General features: G+C 43.7%; 1 protein-coding gene across 2 annotated transcripts; it reads left to right on the top strand.

Moving 5' to 3' along the window:
- The first annotated feature begins 1348 nt into the window (after positions 1 to 1348).
- KLHL23 (kelch like family member 23) lies at positions 1349 to 19793 on the top strand. Of its 2 annotated transcripts, XM_009182411.3 has the most exons (4): positions 1349 to 1636; positions 2553 to 3767; positions 9152 to 9304; positions 17556 to 19793. In XM_009182411.3, the coding sequence occupies exons 2-4, from the start codon at positions 2555 to 2557 to the stop codon at positions 17864 to 17866; spliced, it is 1677 nt and encodes a 558-aa protein (XP_009180675.1). In that variant the 5' UTR covers positions 1349 to 1636; positions 2553 to 2554; the 3' UTR covers positions 17867 to 19793. The 2 variants fall into 2 exon arrangements, with proteins under 2 accessions (XP_009180675.1, XP_009180676.1); XM_009182412.3 differs by lacking the exon at positions 1349 to 1636 and having other exon boundaries at positions 2032 to 3767.
- Positions 19794 to 27690: the final 7897 nt, after the last annotated feature.

The raw sequence follows: 27690 nt of genomic DNA on the forward strand, positions 1-27690 counted from the left end.
GTCAGAGGTTCGAGACCATCCTGGCTAACACAGTGAAACCCGTCTCTACTAAAAAATACAAAAAGCTAATAGCCGGCAGTGGCTGAAATGCCTGTAGTCCCAGCTACTCGGGAGGCTGAGCCAGGAGAATGGCGGCGTAAACCCGGGAGGCAGGCTGCAGTGAGCTGAGATCCAGCCTGCACTCCAGCCCGGGCGACAGGCGAGACTCCGTCTCAAAAAACAAAAACAAAAACAAAAAAAACAAATTTTAAAAATTAAAAAAAAATTGCACACCTGTAATCCTAGGTACTTGGGAAGCTGAGGCAGAGGATCTCGTGAGCCCAGGAGATCCAGGCTGCAGTGAGCTAAGATCGTGCCACTACATTCCAGCCTGGGTATTACATAGCAAGACCCTGTCTCAAAAAAAAAAAAAAAAAAAAAAAAAAATATTGGGCAATTGCCAGTCGTTGACTACTTCCTGACTGTTCTGGTTCAGCTGCTACCAAGGTTGTGGTCTGGCTTCCTGGGCTTCTTATGTGGTTCAGAGTTCTGTTGTCATATACTATCTGGCCATTCATGTGTATTCTGTTTCTGAGACCCATACTCTGGGAAACACGTGGTCCTCTGGTGGTGGTGAAGGTCCCTGTGAGGTAGGGACCATCTGTCAACTCTTATCACTACTAGTGCCTATCCATATCAGGCACTCGAAGCACTTAATAAAATCTTGCGAACGAATGAATTAATGATATGCAAAAATATTTGATACTGGCTTTAGTTGGAACAAGAAAATGAACTTTGTGTACCACATAGACATCCATGACTAGACTGGCCGCCACCAGAAAGGCTGCTCCTTCCAGCTACTATGCTCTAAATACAGTAACCTGAATCCTAGCACGACTGGACTTCGCCTTGGCCCCGGCTGCCCAAAGTTTTTCTCAAAGCTTCAGCTTAACCCCTGATGTGCTCACCAGCCCCAAGGCGCCCTCCTGAGTGCTTTGCGGGGGGTGGGATGGCGTTTGTGGGAAAGGCCGGCTGCTTCTGGCATTTCAAAGGCGCCTCCAATCACTGACCTTTAGTTGTGCCGCATTCTCTCCACTCTTTCCCCCTTCCCTGTCCTCACAATTGGGTCTGGGCTGGTGAAGCCTACTGAGGGAGGGGAGTGTACACACACGCACACGCGCGCGCGCGCACAGACACACTCATATATGGTGTTATTAATAATTCAGGACTCAGGTTATCTAAGAGAAGACGCTCGACCGGGTGTGAAAAAGCGCGCGGGAGAGCAAGCGAGCCAAGGAAGGGGAAGGCGGCGGCACGAGCTGTCTCCCGGGGAAGCCGTCCCACCTGCTGTGGGGGGCGCCGCCGGGGAGGGGCCGAGCCGCGCGCACGCCCGCACGCCCCGCCCCGCTCGCTGAGCTGCCCGGCGACCGGGGAGTTCCCGCGAGTGGCTTCGCGCCCAGGCCGCGCGGGGGGCTGTTCGGGTGGAGGCGGGGGAGCCACCGGGACACCAAAATAGGAGCTGCTTGTGGGGTGGAGCGGCACTAGCTGGCGGCCTCCGAGCGCCTCTTCCAAAGATGGTCAGAGGGGCTGGAGGCGTCCCGGCTCCCGCTCGCTGCTAGCCCGCGGGCCAGCGCCGCGTCCCGAGCCCCGGCGGGAGGTAGGTGCGGTGTGCGGACCCGCAGCCCGAGGCCGGTCTGCAGGGAGCGAGCGGGGCCGGGCGCGGGGAGCGGGGCCGGGCGCTGGCAGGGAGGCCGCGCGGGAGAGGAGCATAGACAATGGCCGCGCGGGCGCCTGGCCGGGCCGAACGCGTTGCGCTGGGGCTGCCTGCGGCGTCCTTCCCACACCTGCACGGAGCGCCAGGCAGAGGGACGCGGGCACCGGGCCCACGGGCGGCATGCGGCGCCCTCGAGTCCAGCCCCGCTCCTGGCCCCGGGGCGGGGCGGTCTCCGGGCGGGAACGTGGGCCAGGGCCCAGGCGCGGGACGCGCAGCGCGCGGAAACCCCTGCGGCGGGCGCGGGGGAGGGGGCGCGGGCTGCAGGGGCTTCGCCGGGCCGCCTTCCTTTCTCTCCTTCCTTAAACGAAAGGGCTCAGGATTTCCCTTTTCCGAGACCTCTTCTTGTCCTTTTATATTTCCATCATCCCTTTCTTGGCATTTCGATGTGATTTGAAAGGGAGACGAGCTCGGGGAAAAGGTTGAATTGGGGCCGAGCCGAGACAGCTGAGGTCCGGCCTCGAGTGGGGTGACCCTCGGACACTTTCCTTGCCTAGTGTGGGATCTGGTCTCCTGAACGCCAGGCCAGGGTAGATTGCGGTGAATGGAATAGCGAATCAGTACTCTCAAAAGGACTACTGAAAAATCCGGGGGCATCATTTCAAGCCCCGAGCTACCCTGAATTTAAATTGACCACCATATAAATGATCAAACTGTCCGTCCACATTTTGCATTTATTATTTAGAATGCTGAACTTAGTCCAATTTTGGAGTATATCCGATGCTAGTCAGTTATTTAGCATTGATTATTTGAGATAATGTGCAAAATTGAAAACACATTTGTTATTTCATATTTATTGCAGCCATGGCTCTAAAAGGACAAGACGATTATATTTATCTTTTCAAGGATTCAACACATCCAGTGGATTTTCTGGATGCATTCAGAACATTTTACTTGGATGGATTATTTACTGATATTACCCTTCAGTGTCCTTCAGGCATAATCTTCCATTGTCACCGAGCCGTTTTAGCTGCTTGCAGCAATTATTTTAAGGCAATGTTCACAGCTGACATGAAAGAAAAATTTAAAAATAAAATAAAACTCTCTGGCATCCACCATGATATTCTGGAAGGCCTTGTAAATTATGCATACACTTCCCAAATTGAAATAACTAAAAGAAATGTTCAAAGCCTGCTTGAGGCAGCAGATCTGCTACAGTTCCTTTCAGTAAAGAAGGCTTGTGAGCGGTTTTTGGTAAGGCACTTGGATATTGATAATTGTATTGGAATGCACTCCTTTGCAGAATTTCATGTGTGTCCAGAACTCGAGAAGGAATCTCGAAGAATTCTGTGTTCAAAGTTTAAGGAAGTGTGGCAACAAGAAGAATTTCTGGAAATCAGCCTTGAAAAGTTTCTCTTTATCTTGTCCAGAAAGAATCTCAGTGTTTGGAAAGAAGAAGCTATCATAGAACCAGTTATTAAGTGGACTGCTCATGATGTAGAAAATCGAATTGAATGCCTATATAATCTACTGAGCTATATCAACATTGATATAGATCCAGTGTACTTAAAAACAGCCTTAGGCCTTCAAAGAAGCTGCCTGCTAACCGAAAATAAGATCCGCTCTCTAATATACAATGCCTTGAATCCCATGCATAAAGAGATTTCCCAGAGATCCACAGCCACAATGTATATAATTGGAGGCTATTACTGGCATCCTTTATCAGAGGTTCACATATGGGACCCTTTGACAAATGTTTGGATTCAGGGAGCAGAAATACCAGATTATACCAGGGAGAGCTATGGTGTTACGTGTTTAGGACCCAACATTTACGTAACTGGGGGCTACAGGACGGATAACATAGAAGCTCTTGACACAGTGTGGATCTATAACAGTGAAAGTGATGAATGGACAGAAGGTTTGCCAATGCTCAATGCCAGGTATTACCACTGTGCAGTCACCTTGGGTGGCTGTGTCTATGCTTTAGGTGGTTACAGAAAAGGGGCTCCAGCAGAGGAGGCTGAGTTCTATGATCCATTAAAAGAGAAATGGATTCCTATTGCAAACATGATTAAAGGTAAGTGGAGATTATGTTTATTTTGTATTTTTTAGATGTTTGGGGCTAGGCCAGCAGTCTCACTTCTCTTGAATTTATCACTTTTGGATGCTATCTAGGAACTATAGTGAATTATATAAATAATGCTGCACAGAATGTTCCAGATAAAAACAGGATAGCATAGTTCCCAACTTGTCTGAGAGTTATGAGAATTTATATTCAAGTCAAGGGCTAGATGAAGAGACAAATCTGGACAGTTTTTCATTTTTTCGTGTTCTTAAAATTGCACCCTTTTAAATTCTGCTTTAAAATTCTGCTGTTCAACTTTTTTCCTCTCAAAATACGCTGATCAGCTTTGAAGAGGTCCTTCATTGAAACCTTGGAAGGTTTGGTCCCTACAGGATGTAACAAAGTACATTCTTCCGGGAACTAGAGACAACCTCTGCTTTTGCAATTCAGTCCTCTCTGAGAGGGGCAGACACCATACTCTCCCTCATGTGGCCCACAGAACCTGGCACACCCCTGGGGCTCGGTATCTGTCTGATAAACACTATTTTCTTTTTTTTCTTTCTTTTTTTTTTTTTTGAGACGGAGTCTCGCTCTGCCGCCCAGGCTGGAGTGCAGTGGCCGGATCTCAGCCCACTGCAAGCTCCGCCTCCCGAGTCTACACCATTCTCCTGCCTCAGCCTCCCAAGTAGTTGCGACTACAGGCGCCCGCCACCGCGCCCGGCTATTTTTTTGTATTTTTTAGTAGAGACGGGGTTTCACCGTGTTAGCCAGGATGGTCTCGATCTCCTGACCTCGTGATCCGCCCGTCTCGGCCTCCCAAAGTGCTGGGATTACAGGCTTGAGCCACCGCGCCCGGCCGATAAACACTATTTTCTTCTGTGTTTGGCGATTTGTTAGCCTTGCTCTCCTTCTCTCCCACTGGAAAAAAAGTTGAACCGGAATCTTATTTCATTGTATTTATTCATTGGTGCTGAGGAGCTGTACAAAAACAACTGGTAGGTTGTTACCAAATTTGTATCATTTTGTCCCAAATGTTTCTTCCCAGGCTTTTCTGTTTCTTTTTTAATGCTAGTGAGAGTGTGGGAATTTGACCTGGTCTGGAAATCTGACCTGGTGTGATCCTTGGATGACAGGCAGGAAGCTGAGAGGCAGAACAGTCTTGGGATCAGGCGTGCTGCCTCTGAAGCTAAACTGCCTGCATCCAGATCCCTGCTTTCCTCTTACTTGCTGATGAGCTCTGGCAAATTGTTTAATCACCCTGTGCCCCCGTTTTGTCATCTGTGTAATGGGGATGACAATATTACCTAGTCTCGGATCACTGAGAGGATTAAATGAATCTATGCTTGTGAAGTGCCTAGAATAGTGTAAGCATGCTATACACAGAGTAAGCATGCTATAAATGTTAGGCATGATTGTCCTGAATGTCGGTATTGAAGGACATGTCAGCTCTGATAGAGCAGAAATTCATTTCATGTTAAGTCGTGACCACTCTCACACCAGGGTGGGAGAAGGTAGCGGAAAACCCGGTGCTGTTGCTCCCCTGGTTTTTGGCTTTGCCTGAGCCTCACCACTACTTGGCCATTCCAGGAGGGCTCTGAATGTCCTGACTCCTCTTCTGCAGAAGAAACAAGGAAAGTCCATATATTTAAGCAGCTATTGTAAACTAGCATACATTTCTGATTCTGTTTTTTAAGGATGATGTAACAGTTTCAGTGGTTTTGTGGTTCAGAGTATATTTCTTTCTTTTTTTTTTTTTTTTTTTTTTGAGATGGAGTCTCACTCTGTCTCCCAGGCTGGAGTGCAGTGACGTGATCTTGGCTCACTGCAACCTCTGCCTCCCAAGTTCAAGCAATTCTCCTGCCTCAGCCTCCTGAGTAGCTGGGATTACAGGCATGTGCCACCACACCTAGCTAATTTTTGCATTTTTCGTGGAGATGGGGTTTCACCATGTTGGCCAGGCTGGTCTTGAACTCCTGACCTCAAGTGATTCCCCAACCTTGGCCTCCCAAAGTGCTGGGATTACAAGGGTGGGTTCAGAGTATATTTCTTTGAGAATGAAAGCTTATTGCTTTACTGAAATTTTTTAAATTTATATTTAGAACAGTGCTTGCTGAAAAAAAATATGCTGCGATGGTGTGTCTATTGTGAAAGAAAAGCCATATGTGTGCTTGCCTTAACCTTGAGTGGAGAGGGAGACCCTCATACCTCAAAGTCCTCCGTCACCTGCTAACTGGGTCTGAAATTCCAGTTTTATACTGTGAACTCAAAGCTTTGATTCTTGTTTATATCTAGTCATCCCAGGGAGAGGTAACACTTTGCCAGTTATGTGCAGTTTTGACTAATACTTGTTTTGGTGGGTGGACACATACAGAACTTTTTTAAAACAATTTTTAAAGTTTTATTTTTAATTTTTAAAAATAGAAATGGGGGGTCTCACTATGTTGCCCAGGCTGGTCTTGAACCCCTGGCCTCAAGTGATTCTCCTACCTTGGCCTCCCAAAGTGCTGGGATTATAGGTGTGAGCCTCCACACCCAGCCATACTGAACTTTTAGATTCCCATTTTTCGGTAGAAAGGATGACTTTTTTTTCAGTTCGTTTTATTTTGTAGACTTGGAGTGAATTAGCAGCTTTCTCTGGTAATGAACTTAATTTGGGTACAGTCAAATTTAAAATTTATTTCCTTTTTTGGTCCTAGACCCAAATTAAGTTCACTAATGTACAGAGAGGAAATACATACTTGGCTGTTTAGGAACTCCTAAGTCTTTATTTTTTTCCATTATAACTGCTCTACTTATAAACCCACTTTTATTTTGGAATAGAAAGGTACAAGAAGATTGAACTGTATCCTGCAAAATAGTGCTAAGTAAAAGTTGGTGGAAAGACAAAACCAACATTTTCAACTAAAATGATCCTCATCATCTTTCTTCCTTTTTTCGTCGTCCCTCTGAACCCATTTCCTCCCCCTCCTCCTCCTCCTCCTCCTTTCCCCCCCCTCCCTCCCTCCTCCTCCCTCCCCCTCCTCCTCCTTCTTCCTCCTTCCTTCTCCTCCTCCTTCTCCTCCCCCTCCTTCCCCTCCTTGCCTTCCCTCCCCCTCCTCCTCCTTGTTTTAGCATCAGTGATTCCAGTTTTCCCAGCTCAGGACCTCAGAATCAGTCTGGTTTGCCTCTGCCTCAGTCAGTCATCAAGACTGTGTGTTTTACCTGTCTCTTTCCTCTATGCTCTTCCCTCCATACCCAAAGCCCCTTCAAAATCAGGCCCTTGAGACTGCCCACCCTGGCCAGTAACTAGATCTTTCTGGTACCTGTTCTTCCTTTGTTAGTCACTCTATTACTCTGTTTAAAAACCTTTAAAATCTGGCCGAATTAAATCCAGATTCTTTGTTGGGCATCAGTATCCTTTGCTATATGGCTTCAACTTACCATGCCAGCCTTAAAGTCCCATGTAACAACCCCCAGTGTGCCATCTGGCCTGGTCAAACTGGGCTACTTGACATTGTCCAGTAAGCCTTTGCACTGGCTTTTCCCTCTGTCTAGAATGGCCTCCTCTCACCCATACCTGCCAACTTCCTACCATCACCCAGGTCAAATACCACCACCACCTGCTGTGATTTCCCTTGTCAAATGCAGGATTTCCTTGCCCTGACCATGCCCAGCAGTTCATCTGTCCCTTTTTAATTGTGTTTCTTCCATTTTATACCTACTGTTCTAATTGCAGCCATGTGCCACTTAACAACAATGGGGATATGTTCTGAGAAATGTGTGATTAGGCAATTTCATCATGTGAACATTATACTTACACAACAGGCTATACCATACTAATAGTACAGCCTAACACACACCTAGGCTGTGTGGGATAGCCTGTTACTCCTAGGCTTCAATCCTATACAGCATGTTACTATACTGAATACTCTAAGCAATATAACACAATGGTGAGTCTTTGTGTATCTAAACATAGAAAAGGTACAGTACAAATACAGTATAAAAGATAAAAATGGTAGACCTATTTAGGGCAATTACCACGAATGGAGCTTGCAGGACTGGAGGTTGTTCTGGTTGAGTCAGTGAGTGAGTGGGGAGGGATTGTGAAGGCCTAGGACATTACTGTACACTACCGTAGTCTTTACTTTTTACTTTTTTTGAGACAGGATCTTGCTCTGACACCTAGGCTGGACTTCAGTGATGCAAACATAACTCACTGCAGCCTTGACCTCCTGAGATCAAGCGATTCTCCCATCTCAGCCTCCTGAGTAGCTGGAACTACAGGCATATGCCATCACACGTGGCTAATTTTTTATTTTTTGTAGAGATGTGGTCTCACTTTGTTGTCCAGGCTGGTCTCAAACTCCTCCTGGGCTCAAGTGATCCTCCCTCCTCAGCCTCCTAAACTGCTGGAATTACAGGCATTACTGTAGACTTTGTATAGCTTACAAAAATATTTTCTTTATCCTTATTCTATAAGCTTTCATATATATTATATATATATAACTTATTTATTGATTTTTTTTACTTGTTAAACTTTTTTGTTAAAAAGTAAGACACAGACACACACATTAGCCGAGGCCTCTACAGGGTCAGGATCATCAGTGTCAGAATCATCAATATCACGATATCTTCCACCTCCACATCTTGTCCCACTTGCAGGCTTCCAGGGGCGAAAACAGGCATAGAGCCGTCCTCTCCTATGATAACAACGCCTTCTTCTGGAATACCTCTTGAAGGACCTGCCAGAGGCGTAGATTTATTTACACCAGCATCACCAGAAACACATGAGAATGCTTTATGTCATGTCTTTTTTTTTTTTCTTTTTTTTTGAGACAGAGTCTGGCTCTGTTGCCCAGGCTGGAGTGCAGTGGCCGGATCTCAGCTCACTGCAAGCTCCGCCTCCCGGGTTTACGCCATTCTCCTGGCTCAGCCTCCCAAGTAGCTGGGACTACAGGTGCCCGCCATGTCGCCCAGTTAGTTTTTTGTATTTTTTAGTAGAGATGGGGTTTCACTGGGTTAGCCAGGATGGGCTTGATCTCCTGACCTCGTGATCCACCCGTCTCATCCTCCCAAATTGCTGGGATTACAGGCTTGAGCCACCGCGCCCGGCCTACTATGTCATGTCTTTAAAACAGCTACAACAATATCACTAGGTGATAGGAAGTTTTCTACTCCATTATAATTTTATGGAGGTCATTATGCGTGGTGCATGGCTGTATTTGTGTGCACGTCTCACCCTCTCTTAAGAGCACAAGGAGCCTTCTCTCTTTATTCTTTTGTCCCTTATAGCACTTAGCACAGTACCTTGCATTTTACCATCAGTAATAACAAAAACAACAATATATTTAGCCCAGTGTTCACTGCAAAAAAGAACAAAAGATCAATCTAAAGATGTGATTTTAATTAATACATAGGTGTGGGAAATGCTACTGCCTGTGTCTTACATGATGTTATCTACGTCATTGGTGGCCACTGTGGCTACAGAGGAAGCTGCACCTATGACAAGGTTCAGAGCTACAATTCCGACATCAACGAATGGAGCCTCATCACCTCCAGTCCACATCCAGGTAACAGAAATACTATCTCAAATAGTATATGTTGTGATGCAGTTTATCAGCATATACGATGGCTAAAAATGGGCTGGAAATAGAAAATGCTGATTTTATTACAGACTATACATGGGCAGAATTAAAAGTCTCAGAATATTCATATATATCCGCCCAACAATAATCACAATGAGATTCTGATTGGGTCACATCTACAAATATTTTCCCTGATGTCTTAATTTTTTTTTTTTTTTTTGAGACGGAGTCTTGCTCTGTCGCCCAGGCGGAGTGCAGTGGCGCGATCTCGGCTCACTGCAAGCTCCGCCGCCTCCTGGGTTCACGCCATTCTTCTGCCTCAGCCTCCCTAGAAGCTGGGACTACAGGCGCCCACCACCACGCCTGGCTAATTTTTTTGTATTTTTAGTAGAGACGGGGTTTCACCATGTTCGCCAGGATGGTCTTGATCTCCTGACCTCGTGATTCGCCCGCCTCAGCCTCCCAAAGTACTGGGATTACAGGCGTGAGCCACCACGCCCGGCCTCCCTGATATCTTTATACAGTGCACATTATAAGTCTATGTGGTCAAAAATGTTAGCATCTTTAAAAATTTTTTCCACTTAATTCTTTTTCGTGTTTTCCTTTCTGTGCCATCTTTCATTTACAACATGAATTATATAAAACACAATGTTCATAAGTAGCTGAAAAGCACCATTCTATCAAATAGTCAGAAAGGGTACCCAGTGATTGAAGTTCAGCTAGAGATTGTTTCCTGTTTTAGAAGCATATTCTTTCTAGGTTTCACTTACTATTAAGCACTCACTCCTACAATGTGCAGAGCCATATGTTGGCCTTACCTTAACACTCATACAGGGAACATGCTGTCTGCCCATAAGGAATGGACTGCCTTCTTGAATGTCTTTTATTCTTTGACTTGTCTCTTTGTGAAGAGCTCAGAGGGAAGCGCAGGTTTTAGTCTATTTCAGTTATGCCATAGGTTTAAGTTACTTTCATTAGGAAAGATTCACATCATCATACCACCATGTTACCTTGAATCATTTTCCATAGAGCATCAGGCTTCCATGTGGGTCAGTGGAGAGGGTGGTTGAAATTCCAAGCTGGAACCATCTGTGAGAACTAGTAATGCTTACCATAGATCAGGCACTGGCTAAGCACTTCATATGTGTTTTACCTCAGATTCTCACTACAAGTCTGTGGGCAGGTATTGTTTGTCACTGTTTTACATATCTGGAAATGGAGGCTTAGAAACAATAAGTAACTTTTCCAAGGTCACAGTTTCACAGTTTGAAAGTGGTGGACCAGGATTCAAAATCTGGCGGTCTGATTCCATAACTTGTGCTGTAGCCACTAAACAGTCTGCCTCTCCTTAAGGGAGCAGACTGTCCTGCTTTCAACCAGGGCCGCTACTTCCAGCCCATACATCATCTATCCCATATGATGGTTCAGCTGAAGCACACCTAAATCTGGTGCTGCATCTCCATATGCCCAGGCTTTGCGTGAGAAGAAACTTTAGCCACAGGCTTCCCTGGCTCCAAAGACGTCATGGAATGGGTAAACTTTTGCCTCCTAGTAGCCCAAATGGACCATCCCATACTCCCCACCACTTTCTGCTGTAATCAGTGAGTTATAATGGAAAGGAATAATAACAACTCATAGTGAGTAATAGCTAGCATTTATTTAGTCGGTGTGTGGCAGGCACAAACTATTCCAGTTATTTTACATGTATAATCTGTTTAAACCTCAAAATAATTCCATGAGCTAGGTACTGTTCTTAACACATTTTATAGGACACTGAGGTACAAAGAGATCAAACAAATTGCCCAAGGTTAGCCAGCTAGTGCTTATTAGAACTGAGGTTCAAACCTAGACAGTCTGGCTTGAACTTCACTATTAGCTCACCTGAACCTCATGTTAACCTTAGGAGTTAGATGTTACTCTGCCTATTTTGTGGATAGACTTATCTTTACAAAGAAAATCCAGTGTATGAAAAGTCAGAATTCATAAATTAGAGGGCAGTTATTTATATTATAAACTTAATGTATATGTCATTAAGAGGTTCCCTCAAAAATAAGTTTCCCATAACAGATTTCATATAGCTTATTAACTACATGAAAAGGAGTCTGAGAAACAGTGTCACTTTGGACTTAATCCAAAGTATTAATAGGCCATGGCAAATTAAAAATCCAAAATAAATGTTAAATTGTAGTATAAATCAATGGTAACATATAATACACATCCATGTGTAAAGTTTTGATTTATGTTGAACTTTTTCCTGATAAAACATAAAAAACAGATTTTAAATCAGTACCTTGCATGATGTGTTCTATTTAGCTTTCACAGTCCTTAAAATATTTTTGAACTGGCTTGTTACCAATGTTTAAAATTTAGGAGATTTCAAATAAAAATCATGATTTCCGTCCTTTAGGAGAAATGGGAAGACTCGGCAGCCTTGGATGTATTCCTTCTAGGCAGCAGTCACGGGAGCCGGGGGCAGCTGTTCCCTTAAATGAGGCTTGTGTGCTCCGTTTCACCACGGTCCTTCCAATTCTTCTCACGTCACTGACCTAGGGGTCCTGTGCCATTGTTTTTCTTGCTCCTGGGTGGCTTCGCTTAGCTAGTCTGTTAAATCCTTAAGCTCTTGAGGGCTGTGTATCTGCATCCACTGAATTATAGCAAGGTTTGTTTCTTATGGATTTTAGCAGCACCTCCTGAGGAATTAAAATGTCATCCTTGAGTTGACCCCATAGAGATACATTACTTACACTGAGAAGAAATGACTACTATTATTTTTTAAAGATAATATAAGTATTATATTTTATCTTAACCCCTTTAATGGGGTAGTTTGTATAATTGGAAAACACGAGACTGTAGTTACATTGAGTTCAAGGTGACATTTATTGAGACCCTACATTGGAAAGGGTAGGATTCTGATAATTATATAAGATGATTAAGCTCCTACTACCATAGGAGCTCAGAATCCAGGAGCAAATAAACATACATAATGGAAATACAGGGCAGTCTCTGCTAAGTTCTGTAAAAACAAGTGCTATTGAAATTGAGAATAAAGAGAGTGTAAGTCTAATTAAGGGAAATCTGACCATCTTAGAATGCTTCCAACGGTGGGTGGTTTTGATCTGGGCCTTAAAGAATAGCCCCAGATAAGGAAGGTAGTTCTTGAGGAAGGGTTTTTCTGGCAAGAAGTCAGTCCAGTGGAGGAAAGTGGAAAGGAAAGTTTCAGGTGTATTCCATTACCTGGGAGTAGACGTGAATGAATGGAATGTAAGAGGGTAGAATGGGAGATCGGATGGGAGAGCTCAGTTGGAGAGCATGTCATGGAGAGCTTTGAATGGCAGTCTGGGGAATTTTTTTGTTTGTTTTTTGAGATGGAGTCTCGCTTTGTTGCCCAGGCTGTAGTGGAGTGGAGTGATCTCGGCTCACTGTAACCTCCACATCCCAGGTTCAAGCTATTCTCCTGCCTCAGCCTCCTGAGTAGCTGAGATTACAGGCGCCACCACTATGCCTGGCTAATTTTTTGTTTTTTTTTGTTTTTTTTTTTTAGATGGAGTCTCGCTCTTTTGCCTAGGCTGGAGTACAGTGGCGCGATCTCGGCTCACTGCAACCTCCGCCTCCTGGGTTCAAGCAATTCTCCTGCCTCAGCCTCCTTAGTAGCTGGGATTACAGGCGCCCGCCAACACGCCAAGCTAATTTTTGTATTTTTAGTAGAGATGGGGTTTCACCATGTTGGTCAGGCTGGTCTTGAACCCCTGACCTCGTGATCCACCCACCTCGGCCTCCCAAAGTGCTGGGATTACAGGCGTGAGCCACCGCGCCCGGCCCTAATTTTTTGTATTTTTAGTAGAGACGGGGTTTCACCATGTTGGCCAGGCAGTCTCGAACTCCTGACCTTGTGATTCACCTTCCTCAGCCTCCCAAAGTGCTGGAATTACAGGCGTGAGGCACCGCACCCAGCTCAGTCTGGGTAATTTTTAAAATGCAGAATCATCAAAGGTTTTCAAGCAAGAGAATGATGTGTGATCAGGTCTAGGTTTGTTTTTTGTTGTTGTTGTTGTTTTGTTTGTTTTGTTTTGTTTTTAAGACAGTCTCACTCTGTTGCCCAGGCTGGAGTGCAGTGGTGCAATCTTGGGTTCAGCAACTCTTGTGTCTCAGCCTCCCAGGTAGCTGGGATTACAGTCATGCGCCACCACGCCTGGCTAATTTTTGTATTTTTTTTTAAGTAGAGACAAGGTTTCACCATGGTGGCCAGGCTAGTCTTGAACTCCTGGCCTAAAGTCATCCACCTGCCTCAGCCTCCCAAAGGACTGGGATTACAGGCCTGAGCCACTGAGCCTGGCCCAGCTCTGGTTTTAAAAAGAGAACTCCTTTTAGGTAGATTGGGAGAAAGACAGCAAGGGGATCTACTAAGACTATTGTGTTTAACCAAGGGAGAAATGCTGAAAGCCTGAAGAAGTGGTAGGAGTAAAAAGAGGGGCTGATGTGATCAATGTCATGGATTCAACAGCTGATTGCTTCCTTGACTGACAGTATACAGGAGATGAGGGAGAGAAAGGAGTTGACCGTCATCTCAGGGGCTCTGGCTGGTTGTCTGGGAGAATGGGGAGTACTGAAGGAGAAGCTGACAGGAAGGGAGAAGAGGGGAAGTGATGAGCTCAATTTTATAGTTTAGAGTGAAGGAATCGTTGGATAACCCAAAAGAGCTGTCCAGCACGCAAAGGGAAATGTGGGTCTGCAGCTGAGGAGGAGGGAGGTAGCTGAATGTAGAGATCTGGGGATTGTTTGCTTGGATGGTGGCTGTGGGTATGGGGATGAATACAATGCCTTGGGAGGGTAGGACCAGCAATACAGCTATGGGCAGAATCCTAGGAAAGGGGCAGAGTTGAGGGATAAACTGAGGAAGAAGAGTGTGTGAAGAGCCGAGAGGAAGCAGTATGTGATAAAGAAGGACCTGTGGAGAGCTGTGTCAAGTGGGGAGAGAACTTCTGGCGCTGCCATTTATTTACCTGCCTTGCCATCGGCAAGTAGATTAAGCTCTTGGGCCTTACTTTCCAGTAAAATCAGGAAGTTGGACTACATAAGCTTTACAGGCTCTTCAATGAGAAAATATATTAGGAAAAAAAATTGAAATCATTTCAAATGGATGTTGTGGTTTTCTCTGAATCCCTCTAGCTGTTTGTTCATATCACTCATCTAACACTGAATACAGACTGCTGTGTGTTGATGTTTTATACTTGTGTGCAAACTTTTGAGCTGTGATAGATGGCGTCACTCCCATTCTTGATTATTCATTTGTTCACTCATTCACGTCTAACATATCTGCTGTGTGCATCCTACATGCTGCTATATACACAGTGCCAGGAGCACAGTGAGCAAGGCACAGTGCCGGAGCCTCAGTGGCTTAGAGGGATTCACCAACAAGAAAAAAAAGCAGTTACAACTCGGGAAGAAAAAGTTCCTATCAACAATAATAGAACATGTGTTGCATTTGAGTAAAAGAGAAAAAATCATTAGGAATCACTTTACTTTAAATATTTTCACTGCTATAGAAAGACTGAGATGGCTTTCTTAATATATGAATCAAAAATTGGGGTGTTTTGATAAACTGAGTAATTTAAGAAAAGCCTAGTAAGTGATGTTGAAGCACTTTTACCAAATGATAAAATTTTTGAACTATCATTAATTTTCACAATAACCATTAATTGAATGATTCATATAATTCATATAATTGATAGAAGCAGTTTCACAAGTACTTGAAACAAGTAAATCCTATAAAAATTCAACATATAAATAACTGGAAAGTAACAAATGAGTTTTTAAGAAGTAGGATAATTATTTTCTTAGATGTCAGTAACTTGAGAAAAATATGTGGAAGCAAAGCAAAAATGCAATCTTCTAAGACTTTCCTTAACTGTCAGAATCTAGGGAGGGCCGGGCACAGTGACTTACACCTGTAATCTCAGTGCATTGCTTGAGTCCAGGAGTTCAAAACTAGCACCTGTTCAAAACTAGCAACATAGCAAAACCCCATCTCTACTAAAAATACAAAAATTAGCCAGGCATGGTGGCGTGCACCTGTAATCCCAGCTACAGTGCACACCTGTAATCCCAGCTACTTTGGGTGGCTGAAGCGTGAGAATCACTTGAACCCGGGAAGCAGAGATTGCAGTGAGCCGAGATTGCACTACTGCACTCCAGCCTGGGAGACAGAGTGAGACTCTGTCTCAAAAAAAAAAACTGAGGGAGAACTTTACTGATAAGAAGTTGTCTTCCACTCCTAAAGAGGAAGTCACTTTTTTGTTTGTTTGTTTTTTAGAGACAGGGTCTCACTGTGTTGTCCAGACTGGCCTTGAACTCCTGGGCTCAAGCAATCCTCCAGCCTCAGCCTCCCCAGTAGCTAGGATTACAGGTGTGCACCACCACACTCATCTGGAAATCACATTTCTAATTGTATTATTCTTTCTAAAGAGGGGCTTGCTTGTTATAAGCTTTCCTTCTACATTATAATGTGAGGACACATTGGGACACAAGTGTACAAAGTACAATTCATTCATTATTCAACAAATGTTTATTGAATTCTCACAAGGTGCCAGACAGTTCCCATTCTCCAGTTAGGAATAGATTAGTGGGCAGGACACAGTTCCTGTGCTGCCAGGAGGGAGAGAGAGACGATAAGAAACACACCTGGCCAGGTGTGGCTCACACCTGTAAGCCCAGCACTTTGAGAGGCTGAGGTAGAGGAGGATCTCTTGAGGCCAGGAGTTGTAGACCAGCCTGGGAAACAAAGGGAGACCCCATCTCTACAAAAATACAAAAATTACCCAGTTGTGGTGATGTGTACCTCTAGTCCCAGCTTCTTGAGAGGCTGAGATGGGAGGATTACTTGAGCCCAGGAGTTTGAGGCTATATTGAGCTATGATTATGCCATTGCTCTCCAACCTGGGTGACAGAGCAAGACCCTGTCTCTAAAAAAGAAAAGAAAAGAAACATTCCAGATAATGAGAAGTGCTATGGAGAGAGTTAAAACAGGATGATGTAGAGACGCCTGACTGGCCACTTCAGGCTGGGTGGTCAGGGAAGGCCCTTTGAAGAGGTGAGAGTAAGATAAGACCGGAATGACAGGAAGGATGCAGCTGTGCAGAGACCTGGGGAGAGGAGAGACTTCAAGGCAGAAGGAACAGCTCAGCCATAGTGCGCTAAATCTTTCCTTGCTTTAATTTGAATGCACTGACAAATCCTCCTCTTCCTTTGGGGCGAGGGGTATTTAAGTGTAATTTTATGACTGTTATTCCCAGAGAGTGAACTGACAGGCTAGGAGTGGTGATAAAAGCGGGGGTGTGGAAGAAACAGGGCAGAGACCAGGATGAGGCAAATGAGGTGTTTCAGGCACAAAATGTAAGGCCATGTGGTGCATATGACTCACAGAGTTCTGCCTGCCTGCATTTTGCACCCTAAGCACCTCGCTAGCCTTACTCTTGTCACAGCCCTGGGAAGAAGGAAGAAGTAGAGTTGTGAGATATCCTGGTGCTTTGAAGACCCAGCAGGTTTGGGTGTAGAGGGGGAGATAAAATGGAAAACACTAAAACAGCCTAGGAGGACCCCCCCATATACAGACTTCCAGCCCCAGGACGCAGATCCCACACAGCAGCCCTCCGCCTGGGGGCGCCCTTCACAGCTTCTAAGGATGATAGACTGTCATGCCTCACAAGTCTGGGTGTGTTTCTTTAGCTTCTTGAGTTCGTAACTGGACTGGCAGTGTGAGAAGCATACAAGGCCACCCTATGTGGCACCTGTGGCAGCAGGCGTGCCAGATTGCCTGCCACTGGTTAAAGAGACAGCTGCCAAGACCTGAAGGGACACCACCGCTTATCGAGTGTGTCTTTCTATAAGGATTCTACTGCTACCATCTTTTACAGATAGGTGTCAAGTAAAAGGTGTCTGTGTTGGGAAATTCCCAGAAAGGTGATCTGTCAGGTGAGTTTCTCCCTGGCCTCCTACGGAGCCAGCTTAAGGACAAGCTGAAGTATAATGGCAGCATGGCAGGAACAGACGATCTGAATTAGGTGACGGGGAATGATTTTCAGCCTCAGTGTTGCAGTATTGCGTGCCAGAATCAAAATGCCACCACTCCCCTATTTTTTGTGTGCTGAATTGTAAAGGATTGTTACATTACCACACTGTGGAATCTCTTTGGTTTGTTATCCTTTAAAAAATTGCTCTTTTCTTTTTCTCTTTTTAAAAGAATATGGATTGTGCTCAGTTCCGTTTGAAAATAAGCTCTATCTAGTCGGTGGACAAACTACAATCACAGAATGCTATGACCCTGAACAAAATGAATGGAGAGAGATAGCTCCCATGATGGAAAGGAGGATGGAGTGCGGTGCCGTCATCATGAATGGATGTATTTATGTCACTGGAGGATACTCCTACTCAAAGGGAACGTATCTTCAGAGCATTGAGAAATATGATCCAGATCTTAATAAGTGGGAAATAGTGGGTAATCTTCCCAGTGCCATGCGGTCTCATGGGTGTGTTTGTGTGTATAATGTCTGATTGAATCTGCAGAAATGACCAAGCAATCACTGTTTTGGAGTATAGTTTAAAAAAATGCAGGGTTTGAAGTTCCTTACCTGATAATTGTGTCTGGCACATGATAGGGGATCAGTAAATTGTAATTCCTAACCCCACTCTACTTCCAAATGTGGTGATTCATGGTCAAGAAAAATCTTATGTATATACACAGTTGAATCAGTGGGATTAATACCTATAATCTCTGCTTTTCAAAGGTAATACGGAATATTTGACATCTGGTAAAAGGTGAACTACCTTTGTGCTGAATCTTTTCCTCTTGGTAGCATCAACACTGGGGATAGATCAGAACCATTCTGTGGAGTGAAATGTTTCTCAAGAGCCTATAATATAGTAGATAGCATATATTAAGATGTCTGGCTGGGCATGGTGGCTCATGCCTGTAATCCCAGCACTTTGGGAGGCTGAGGCAGGAGGATCACTTGAGCCTAGGAGTTGGAGACCAGCCTGGCAAGACCCTGTCTCCAAAAAAAAAAAAAAAAAAAAATTCCATTTAGCTAGCAGGAATTTGAAATTTAAAGAGGGAATCTTCTCTACCTCTACAAAGTCAACACTTTTTTCACCTTTAGAATTATTTAGAATGTGGATTTACTTTGTCTAGTTTTTTCCTTTATAGTGTAGATAATTTATTGTTATTATTCTCTATTTACTGACTACCAGAGATATACAAAATACTGTGCAAAAGATTGTTACTGTTCAAAGAGTTTACAAACTAAATTTAAAAGAATGGCAAGTCTGAAAAATCGATGAGAAGATAGTCAAATATTTGTTTATGCTAAGGACTGTTTTTAATTTTCAGCTTTGATGTGAATTGCTAGTTTAGGTGTCTTTAGTTCAAGCATGTTAGGAATTCCTCTTTATTCTTAAATGTAGATACATGTCTGCATATATGATTGAATTTTAGAGCCAGAAAGCATGTAGAGCAGTTGTGATTAGTAGAAAATACATTGACAAGAAGATATTTGCATTTATTTCCCAATGCTGCCACTCACTAACTAGATTTTGTGACTTAAGTCATTTAACCTCTCTTTGAGTTTCCTGAACCATGCACACTGGCACTGCAAATCACAGATATGCCTAGATACGGATCCCCTCACCCCTTGCTACATCCAGAGGTGGCCTGAGTGACTAGAGCCTCTGGGCCAGAACCACCTTTGTCCATTTTCCTCAGTGTGCCTACAGCATTGCTTTCCATGTGTGCCATAACCGGAATAGTTGGGATGTGTTGCTTAATTCTTTTAAACCATTAGTTATCTGTGAGACCATCTATTCCACATTCTTCATTTTTTAAAAAGAGACAATGATTATTTTTAACTTTACTGAAGTTTAAAACTACCTAGCACTTCTGATTTTTTTAAAAAAAATTTAGAAGGAAATTTTTAATACATTTATTTCAGATGACATTTTAAATAGATACAAGCCTTTGGAAACACAATATGGTACTATATAGCAAGGGCTGTAAAAATGACCATATCCTTTGCCCCATAAATTCTACTTCTATACTTTTAACCTTAAAATTAATTCAGAAAAAAGATAAATGCATGAAGATGTTTATGTCTGCATTCTTTATAATAACAAAAATTGGGGGAAAAAAATCTCCATGTCAAAGAAGAAAGTGCGATAATAAAAATAGTGAAGTATTATCCTGCCATTAAAATAATTATGTGGAAGACTGTAGAAACGTGGACATGCTTGATATGGTAAGTAAAATGAGGACAATACAAAATAGGATGCATACTATGATTGTGACTTTGTAAAATCTTTATGCATGTGGAAGGTAATATGCAAAACAAATTGATTGTGTTAGTGTAGCCGGATATGGAATGACTTTATTTATTTAAATCTTTTCTTTAATATTACTTTGTATTTTCAATAAAAATAAATCACTGTACATAGTAAGACTGCTTGAATTTGGGCTCATTGGGTTGAAGGATAGTCTGAATTAATGAAAACAAGTGAATTAGACTAGTTCAATCTGTAATTGAATTGTAGACTATTTTATTGCTCTGAATAACATTTAGCAATTAATGCTAGAACTATTTTGCTGCCCAGTAGTGCTTTAGAGATCCACTTTATGGCATAGATGAGAACAATTGCAGTCACCTTTCCCTCCTTTGCCAGTTTATCTAGGTCCTATCAGCTCCTGAGTCAAGTCCGGCCTTCTCTGGAAAGTCTTTCCTGTTTCAGCCACAGTAAGACTCCCATTGTCACATTTAAGAATTGGTCATTTATATGTGGATTGTGCATCTCTTGGCTAAGTTAGAGATTATGGACCGCATCTTATTCTTGGCCTTCTTAAGATCTAGTATTTCATATGTATGTCCAGCATACAAGGATGATGGTATGGATTATTTTTACAGAAAAGCATGCTGGAGGTACTTGAAGAATCTTGAAAATAGTTTGTGATCTGAGGTATTTAATTTTCAGCTCCTATTTTCTGTTTGTTTTTTGAATTTTTTTTTTTTTTCAGTAGAGACAGGGTTTCACCATGTTGGCGAGGCGGGTCTTGAACTCTTGACCTCAGGTGATCCACCCGTCTTGGCGTCCCAAAGTGCAAGGATTACAGGCATGAGCCACTGCACCTGGCCTTTTTTTGAATTTTTAAAATGCTGTACTTTGTGTCAAAGGCTCCTGTTTTCTGTTAAAAAAACACAAAACATTTTTGCTATGGATTTGTGCACAGCAGAAAGAATTAAAAAGGTGTACAACTTTCTGTCAATTTTTTCAAATTTGAGGTCACTGCAGTATGATGAAAAATATTTTACTAAGGCCAAGCACTTTAGTAATCCTAGCCTGTAATCCCAGTACTTTGGGAGGCCAGGGTGGGAGAATTGCTTGAGGCCAGGAGTTCAACACTAGTCTGGGAAACATAGGGAGACGCTATCTCTACAAAAAATAAAAAAATTAGCCCAGCATGGTGCATGCCTGTAGTTCCAGCTACTTAGGAGGCTGAGTGGGGAGGATCCCTTGAGCTCAGGAGTTTCAGGTTACAGTGAGCCATGATCGCACTGTACTCCATCCTGAGCAACAGAGTGAGACCTTGTCTCTACAAAAAAAAAAATGTGTGTGTGTGTGTGTGTATATGCACACATACATATATATGTACGTATTTTTGTCTTTCACTAAGATCAAATGCAAGCCATTGCTTTGGGAGGTCAAACATTATTTTACAAAATAGTGAAAATCATGGAGATTATTTTAAGCATGGATTAAGATGAGTTTATCCAAATTTTAGAAGTTGTTATTTCTCATAGGTTTTATTTTCAGTGTTTCAGCTGGAACTGAAAGAGGATTAGCATCTAGGGTACTTGCTCAGAGGCACATTGCCCTATGTTTTCACATTTATGTAAATAAATATCTGTAAGCCCTAACACTCAATGTGATTATATTTGGAGATACAGCCTTTGTGGAAGTAATTAAGGTTAAATGAGGTACTGAGGAGAGGGCCTTGATTTAACAGGATAAGTGTCATTATAAGAAAAGACAGGGCCGGGCGCGGTGGCTCAAGCCTGTAATCCCAGCACTTTGGGAGGCCGAGACGGGCGGATCATGAGGTCGGGAGATCGAGACCATCCTGGCTAACTCGGTGAAACCCCGTCTCCACTAAAAAATACAAAAAACTAGCCGGGCGAGGTGGCGGGCGCCTGTAGTCCCAGCTACTCAGGAGGCTGAGGCAGGAGAATGGCGTGAACCCGGGAGGCGGAGCTTGCAGTGAGCTGAGATCCGGCCACTGCACTCCAGCCTGGGCGACAGAGCGAGACTCCGTCTCAAAAAAAAAGAAAAGACACCTTGCTGTCTAAAAGCCAGAAGCAAGCCCTCTCCAGAACCCAACCATATTGGCACCCTGATCTCAAACTTCCAGCCTCCAGAACTGTGAGAAAAAAAAAAAATTGCTTGTTTGCCACCCATTATGGTAGCCCAAGCTGACTAATACAGACTGCAGAGGAGATTGCCATTTATATGATCAGTTTAGGTGCCGGATCAGCCAGTAGTAAACAGTCAGCCCTCCATCCTCCCTCCCTTCACATATGCAAAGCAACAAAAAACACTTGTTTGATTCGTCTGAAAATGTCTGAAACTATAAATATGGCTTACAGTTCTTAGGTCACAGTAGACACAGCTTGGGGCTTCTGTCTTCCTTAGAGCAGTTCTTCCAAAGGCTGTGACTGTGCTGATGCCCTAACTCTTTTTCGATGGGACACTTACACTTGGACTATGCTATGGTTTGGATGTTTGACCTCTCCAAGTCTCATGCTGAAATTTGCTCCCCAGTGTTGGAGGTGAGACCTAATGAGAGGTGATTGGGTCATGGGGGCAGATCCCTCATGGATAGATTAACCCCCTCCCTTGTGGTGAGTTCTCTGTTCCAATGAGAGCTGGTTGTTAAAAAGAGCCTGGCCCCTCCCTTCCTTTCTCTTCCTTTTCTTGCCATGTGATCTCTGCACACACAGGCTCCCCTTTGCTTTCCCACTGTGAGTGGAAGCAGGTGTGAGGCCCTCATCAGATGCAGATGCCCAATCTTGGACTTTGCAGCCATCAGAATCATGAGCTGTATAAACCCTTTTTTTCTTTTTCTTTTCCTTTTTTTTTTTTTTTTTTTTTGAGATGGAATCTTACTCTGTCACCAGGCTGGAGTGCAGTGGTACAATCTCGGCTCACTGCAACCTCCACCTCCCTGATTCAAGTGATTCTTCTGCGTCGGCCTCCGGAGTAGCTGGGACTACAGGTGCGCACCACCACACCCAGCTAATTTTTGTATTTTTAGTAGAAATGGGGTTTCACCATGTTGGCCAGGTTGGTCTCGATCTCTTGACCTCATGATCCACCAGCTTCAGCCTCCCAATGTGCTGGCATGAACCACCACACCCGTCCTAAATAAACCTTTTTTTTCTTAATAAATTACTGATCTCTGGTATTCTTTTATAACAATGCAAAATGGCATAAGACAGAAAATTGGTACTGAGGAGTGGAGTATTGCTTTAACAATACCTAAACATGTGGAAGCAGCTTTGGAACTGGGTAATGGACTGAGGTTGGAAGAGTTTGGAGGGCTCAGAATGTAACCAGATTTAGGTTCAGCTGCTGCCGCTCAAACACCAGACATTAGAGTCTAGGATTGGTGGGAGGAAAAGCAGATTTAATTGGAGAGCCAGCAAACTTAAGAACATAGTGAACTAGCATTTGAAAGTGCCATCTTTATTTTTTTCTTCAACTTTTATTTTAAGTTCCCGGGTGCACGTGCAGGATGTGCAGATTTGTTACATAGGTAAACGTGTGCCATGGTAGTTTGCTGCACAGATCATTCTATCACCTAGGTATTAAGCCCAGTGCCCATTAGCTGTTCTTCCTGATGCTCTCCCTCCCCCCAACCCCCATCTCCACAGACCCTAGTGTGTTGTCCCCCGCCATGTGTCCATGTGTTCTTATCATTCAGCTCCCACTTACAATTGAGAACATGTGGTATTTGCTTTTTTTTTGTTCCTGCATTAGTTTGCTGAGGATAGTGGCTTCCAGGTTCATCCATGTCCCTGCAAAGGACATATCATTTTTTATGGCTGCATAGTATTGCAGGGCGTATATGTACCACATTTTCTTTATCCAGTCTATCATTGATGGGCATTTAGGTTCATTCCATGTCTTTGCTATTGTGGATAGTGCTGCAATGAAAGTACCATCTTACGTTTTAAAATTTACCATAGGGTTTTAAAGGGAAACTTGGAGACATGTGGAGGTGCAGGGTGCAGGGTCTGTGTGTCTTGTTCCAGTGGTTATCTTGGGTAATGCCTGGCCAGAGGTCTGGTTGGCAAAATCTTGACTTCGGCCTGATGGTGGCGGACTAATTGTTGTTACTCCCTCCAAGTGGGAGAATTCCTTAATGAGGGCTCCGTCCTTGATTTGCTTCAAGGTTAGCCTCTGGGAGTTCTCGAGCAAGAGCCTAATTAGATAAGCAGGCATTGCTGAAAGGGAGTGTCTAGAGAAGGAAGGAAGAAGAAGAAAGTGGGTGATTTTTAACACCCAAGGCCCCTGGTTACAAGAAGACAAAAAGAAGAGGAATTTAGAGATTGGAAATTCTAAGAGGTTGGAACTTCTTACAGATTGATTAATTGGTTATAACCAAAATGCTGATAGAAATGTAGACAGTATGTCAAATGGGGACTTCTAAAAAATTTTAAAAAACTAAAAAAGAAACATAGACAGTAAAGGCCATGTTGACAAGGTCTCAGGTGGAAATGAGGAACTTACTGGGAAGTGAGGCAGAGATCACCCATGTTACAGCACAGCAAAGAACTTGGCTGCATTGTGTCCATGCCCTAGGGCTTTGTGGAAGACCAAACATAAGAGTAATGACCTAGCATAGTTGACAGGAGAAATTTCTAAGCAGCAAAGCAATCGAGAAGTGTCATGATTACTTTTAACAGCATATGTTGAATTGCAGCAGCAAAGGAATGACTTAAAGGCAGAATTTATAATTAAAAGCAGAGTGTAAAATATTGGAAAATTCTCAGCCTGGTCATGTAATAGAGAAGGAAAGAGCATTTTCAGAAGAGGAATCCAAGAATATGATCAAGCTGGAGCCACAGGTTGCTAAAGAGTTTAGGGTGACAAAAAGGGATCTAGGTATTAATAGTCAAGACAATGGGGAAAAGGCCACAAAGGCGTTTCACAAATCGAAATTTCTGCTGTGCAGCCACCCCTCCCATCACAGGCCTAGGGGTATTAGGAGGACAGATTGGTTTTGGGGGACAGGACCAGGGCACCACTGCTCCTCACTGCCTCAGGATGCTGTTCCCAGGCTGTAGCAACTGTGGCTCAAATGACCCCAGGAGCCGCAGATAAGATTGGTGCTGCTGCTCTAGAGGGCACAAAGTGGAAGCCTTGGTGGTGTCCACGTGGTATTAATTCTGCAGGCCCACAGAATGCAAAAGCTGCAGAGATGTGGCTTCCACCTAGATTTCAGAGGGTTTATTGAAAAGCCTGGGTGCCCAAGCAAGAGCCTGCTGCAGAGTCAGACCCCTCACAGCCAGCCTCTGCTAGAGTAATGCCTAGTGGATTTGCAGAAGGGGCACTGCCCTCCAGTCCCTAGAATGATAGAGCCACCAGCAGTGTGTACCTTCAGCCTGGAAATCCTCTGGCATTTGACTCCACCTTATGAGAGCAGCCACATGGGCTGCACCCAGAATAGCCACAGGGAAGGGTCTGCTTGAGGCCTCAGGACCCACCAGTGTGCCCAGGTTGCATGACATGGAGTCATAGGAGATTATTTTGGAGCTTTAAGATGTAATGCCTGCCCTGCTGGGTTTTGGACATGCATGGGACCTAGTACCCCTTTCTTTTCACTGATTACTCCCATTTGGCATGGGAATGTCTGACATGGGAATGCCTGTATAACCATTGTATCTTGGAATTAAATAACTTGTTTTTTATTTTACATGCTGATAGCTGAAAGGAACTGGTCTTGAATCTCAGATGAGATTTTAGACTTTGGACTTTTGAGTTGGTGCTGGAACAACTTAAGACATTTGGTACCATTGAGATGGATGATTGTACTTTACATGTGAGAAGGACATCAGTTTTGGGGGCCAGGGGTGGAATGCTATGGTTTGGAAATTCTTCCCTTCCAAACCTCATGTTGATATTTGATACCCCGGATTGGAGGTGGGGCCTAATGGGAGGTGTTTGAGTCATGGGGGCAGATCCAGAGCTGTGGTTGGCCAAGTTCCCTGCTATTGGGACTAAGGTGGTGTGAATGAAGAGAACAGATACAGATGCCCAGTGACTAGGGATGGGGGATGATGTTAACGTCTTGGTTCTAGGCCTTCCTGACACAGTTCCATTCCTGTCTTTTCCACAATTTGGTGATGTGACCCAATACATCCATTTTTGTTTTGAATCAAGTTTCTATCTCTTGCAACCAAAACTGTGCTAAGTCAAGGAAGGGCTTTGTCCATTGTTAAAATGTACATTTTTTTGGAAAGTGTATTGTGTTTTCTATCACTTCTGTAAGAAATTACCACAAATTTAGTAACTTAAAGTAATACAAATTTATTTTATAATTCTGCAGGATAGAAGTGTGGTACAGGTTTCACCGTATCAGTGTTATGAGCCTTAATTCTCCTTTCCATGTAACCTGATACATAGATGCCAAAGATCAAGATGTAGACATCTTTAGGGGGCCATTATTCTGCATACCACATATAGTAATATATTGTCTTATCCCGACTTTCGCAATTCCATTTGATTTGAGAGGAGATTCTGACAGAAAGAAAAAGAAAAAAAAAAAAACAACGATGGGTGTCAGGAACTCCTTAGGAGTAGAAGATGGAAAGTAGGTTTAGAAAAAAAGGAAGTTGGTAACAGGGTCATTGACTATTAGACCATTCAGCCAAGGGCTGGAAGCAAAATATAATGCAAGGCAAGTGACTAATTGTGTCAAATATGTAGATTATCAAGAGCCCCAGGTCTTTTTGCATATTAGGAGGCCATGTAACTTGAATCTTAATTATTCTAAGCCAGTCATGGATATTCCATCCTCCTTGCTAGTGTTTGGTGGAGGAATGTATGTGAAGCAGTTCTAACCTCTAAGATATTAGAAGATGGGTTCTAGTGGGGTGTCCTCTAGCAAAAAAAAAAAAAAAAGTTTTGCTTCTAGGAGAGAGAGAGAAAGACTCAAGGTGATACAGAGTTCATCTTTCTTTTTTTTTTTTTTTTTTTTTTTTTTGAGACGAAGTCTTGCTCTGTCGCCCCGGCTGGAGTGCAGTGGCCGGATCTCAGCTCACTGCAAGCTCCGCCTCCCGGGTTTACGCCATTCTCCTGCCTCAGCCTCCCGAGTAGCTGGGACTACAGGCGCCCGCCACCTCGCCCGGCTAGTTTTTTTGTATTTTTTAGTAGAGATGGGGTTTCACCGTGTTCGCCAGGATGGTCTCGATCTCCTGACCTCGTGATCCGCCCGTCTCGGCCTCCCAAAGTGCTGGGATTACAGGCTTGAGCCACCGCGCCCGGCCTCAGAGTTCATCTTTCTTGAGGCTAAAATAAAAAGTTGTTTTCATATAATTTCTTTGCCAATTATTATTATTTTGAGACGAAGTCTTACTGTGTTGCCCAGTCTGGAATGCAGTGGCGCAATCTCAGCTCACTGCAACCTCTGCCTCCTGGGTTCAAGCAATTCTTGTGCCTCAGCCTCCCAAGTATCTGGGATTACAGGCACCCCAACACCCTCAGCTAATTTTTGTATTTTTAGTAGAGATGGGATTTCACCATGTTGGCCAGGCTGGTCTCAAACTCCTGACCTCAAGTGATCTGCCCACCTTGGCCTCCCAAAGTGCTGGAATTATAGGCATGAGCCACTGTGACTGGCCCAATTATTATTAAATGTCAATCTATATAAGACAACCAGAGTATTTCATAATATCAAGTATTTCATAAGGTGTTTTAGCTATAGCAATTATTGTTTAACAGCTAAGAAATAGAGCAGTGTAAGAAAATAATATTTATAAAGTTATAAAATATCAATACTGATATTAAAACTTTATTAGACCAGGTGTAGTGGTCACACCTATAATCCCAGCACTTTGGGAGGCCCAGGCTAGAGGATTACTTGAGGCCAGGAATTTAAGAGCAGCCTGTGCAACTCTGTCTCTACAAAAAAATACCAAAAATTACCTGGGCGTGGTGGCACATGCCTGTAGTCCTAGCTACTTGAGAGGTTGAGGTGAGAGGATCACTTGAGCCCAGGAGTTTGGGGCTGCAGTGAGCTATGATCATGCCACCACACTCCAGCCTGGGTGACA

Source organism: Papio anubis, chromosome 10 (assembly GCF_008728515.1).
Source record: "Papio anubis isolate 15944 chromosome 10, Panubis1.0, whole genome shotgun sequence".
Lineage (NCBI taxonomy): Eukaryota > Metazoa > Chordata > Mammalia > Primates > Cercopithecidae > Papio > Papio anubis.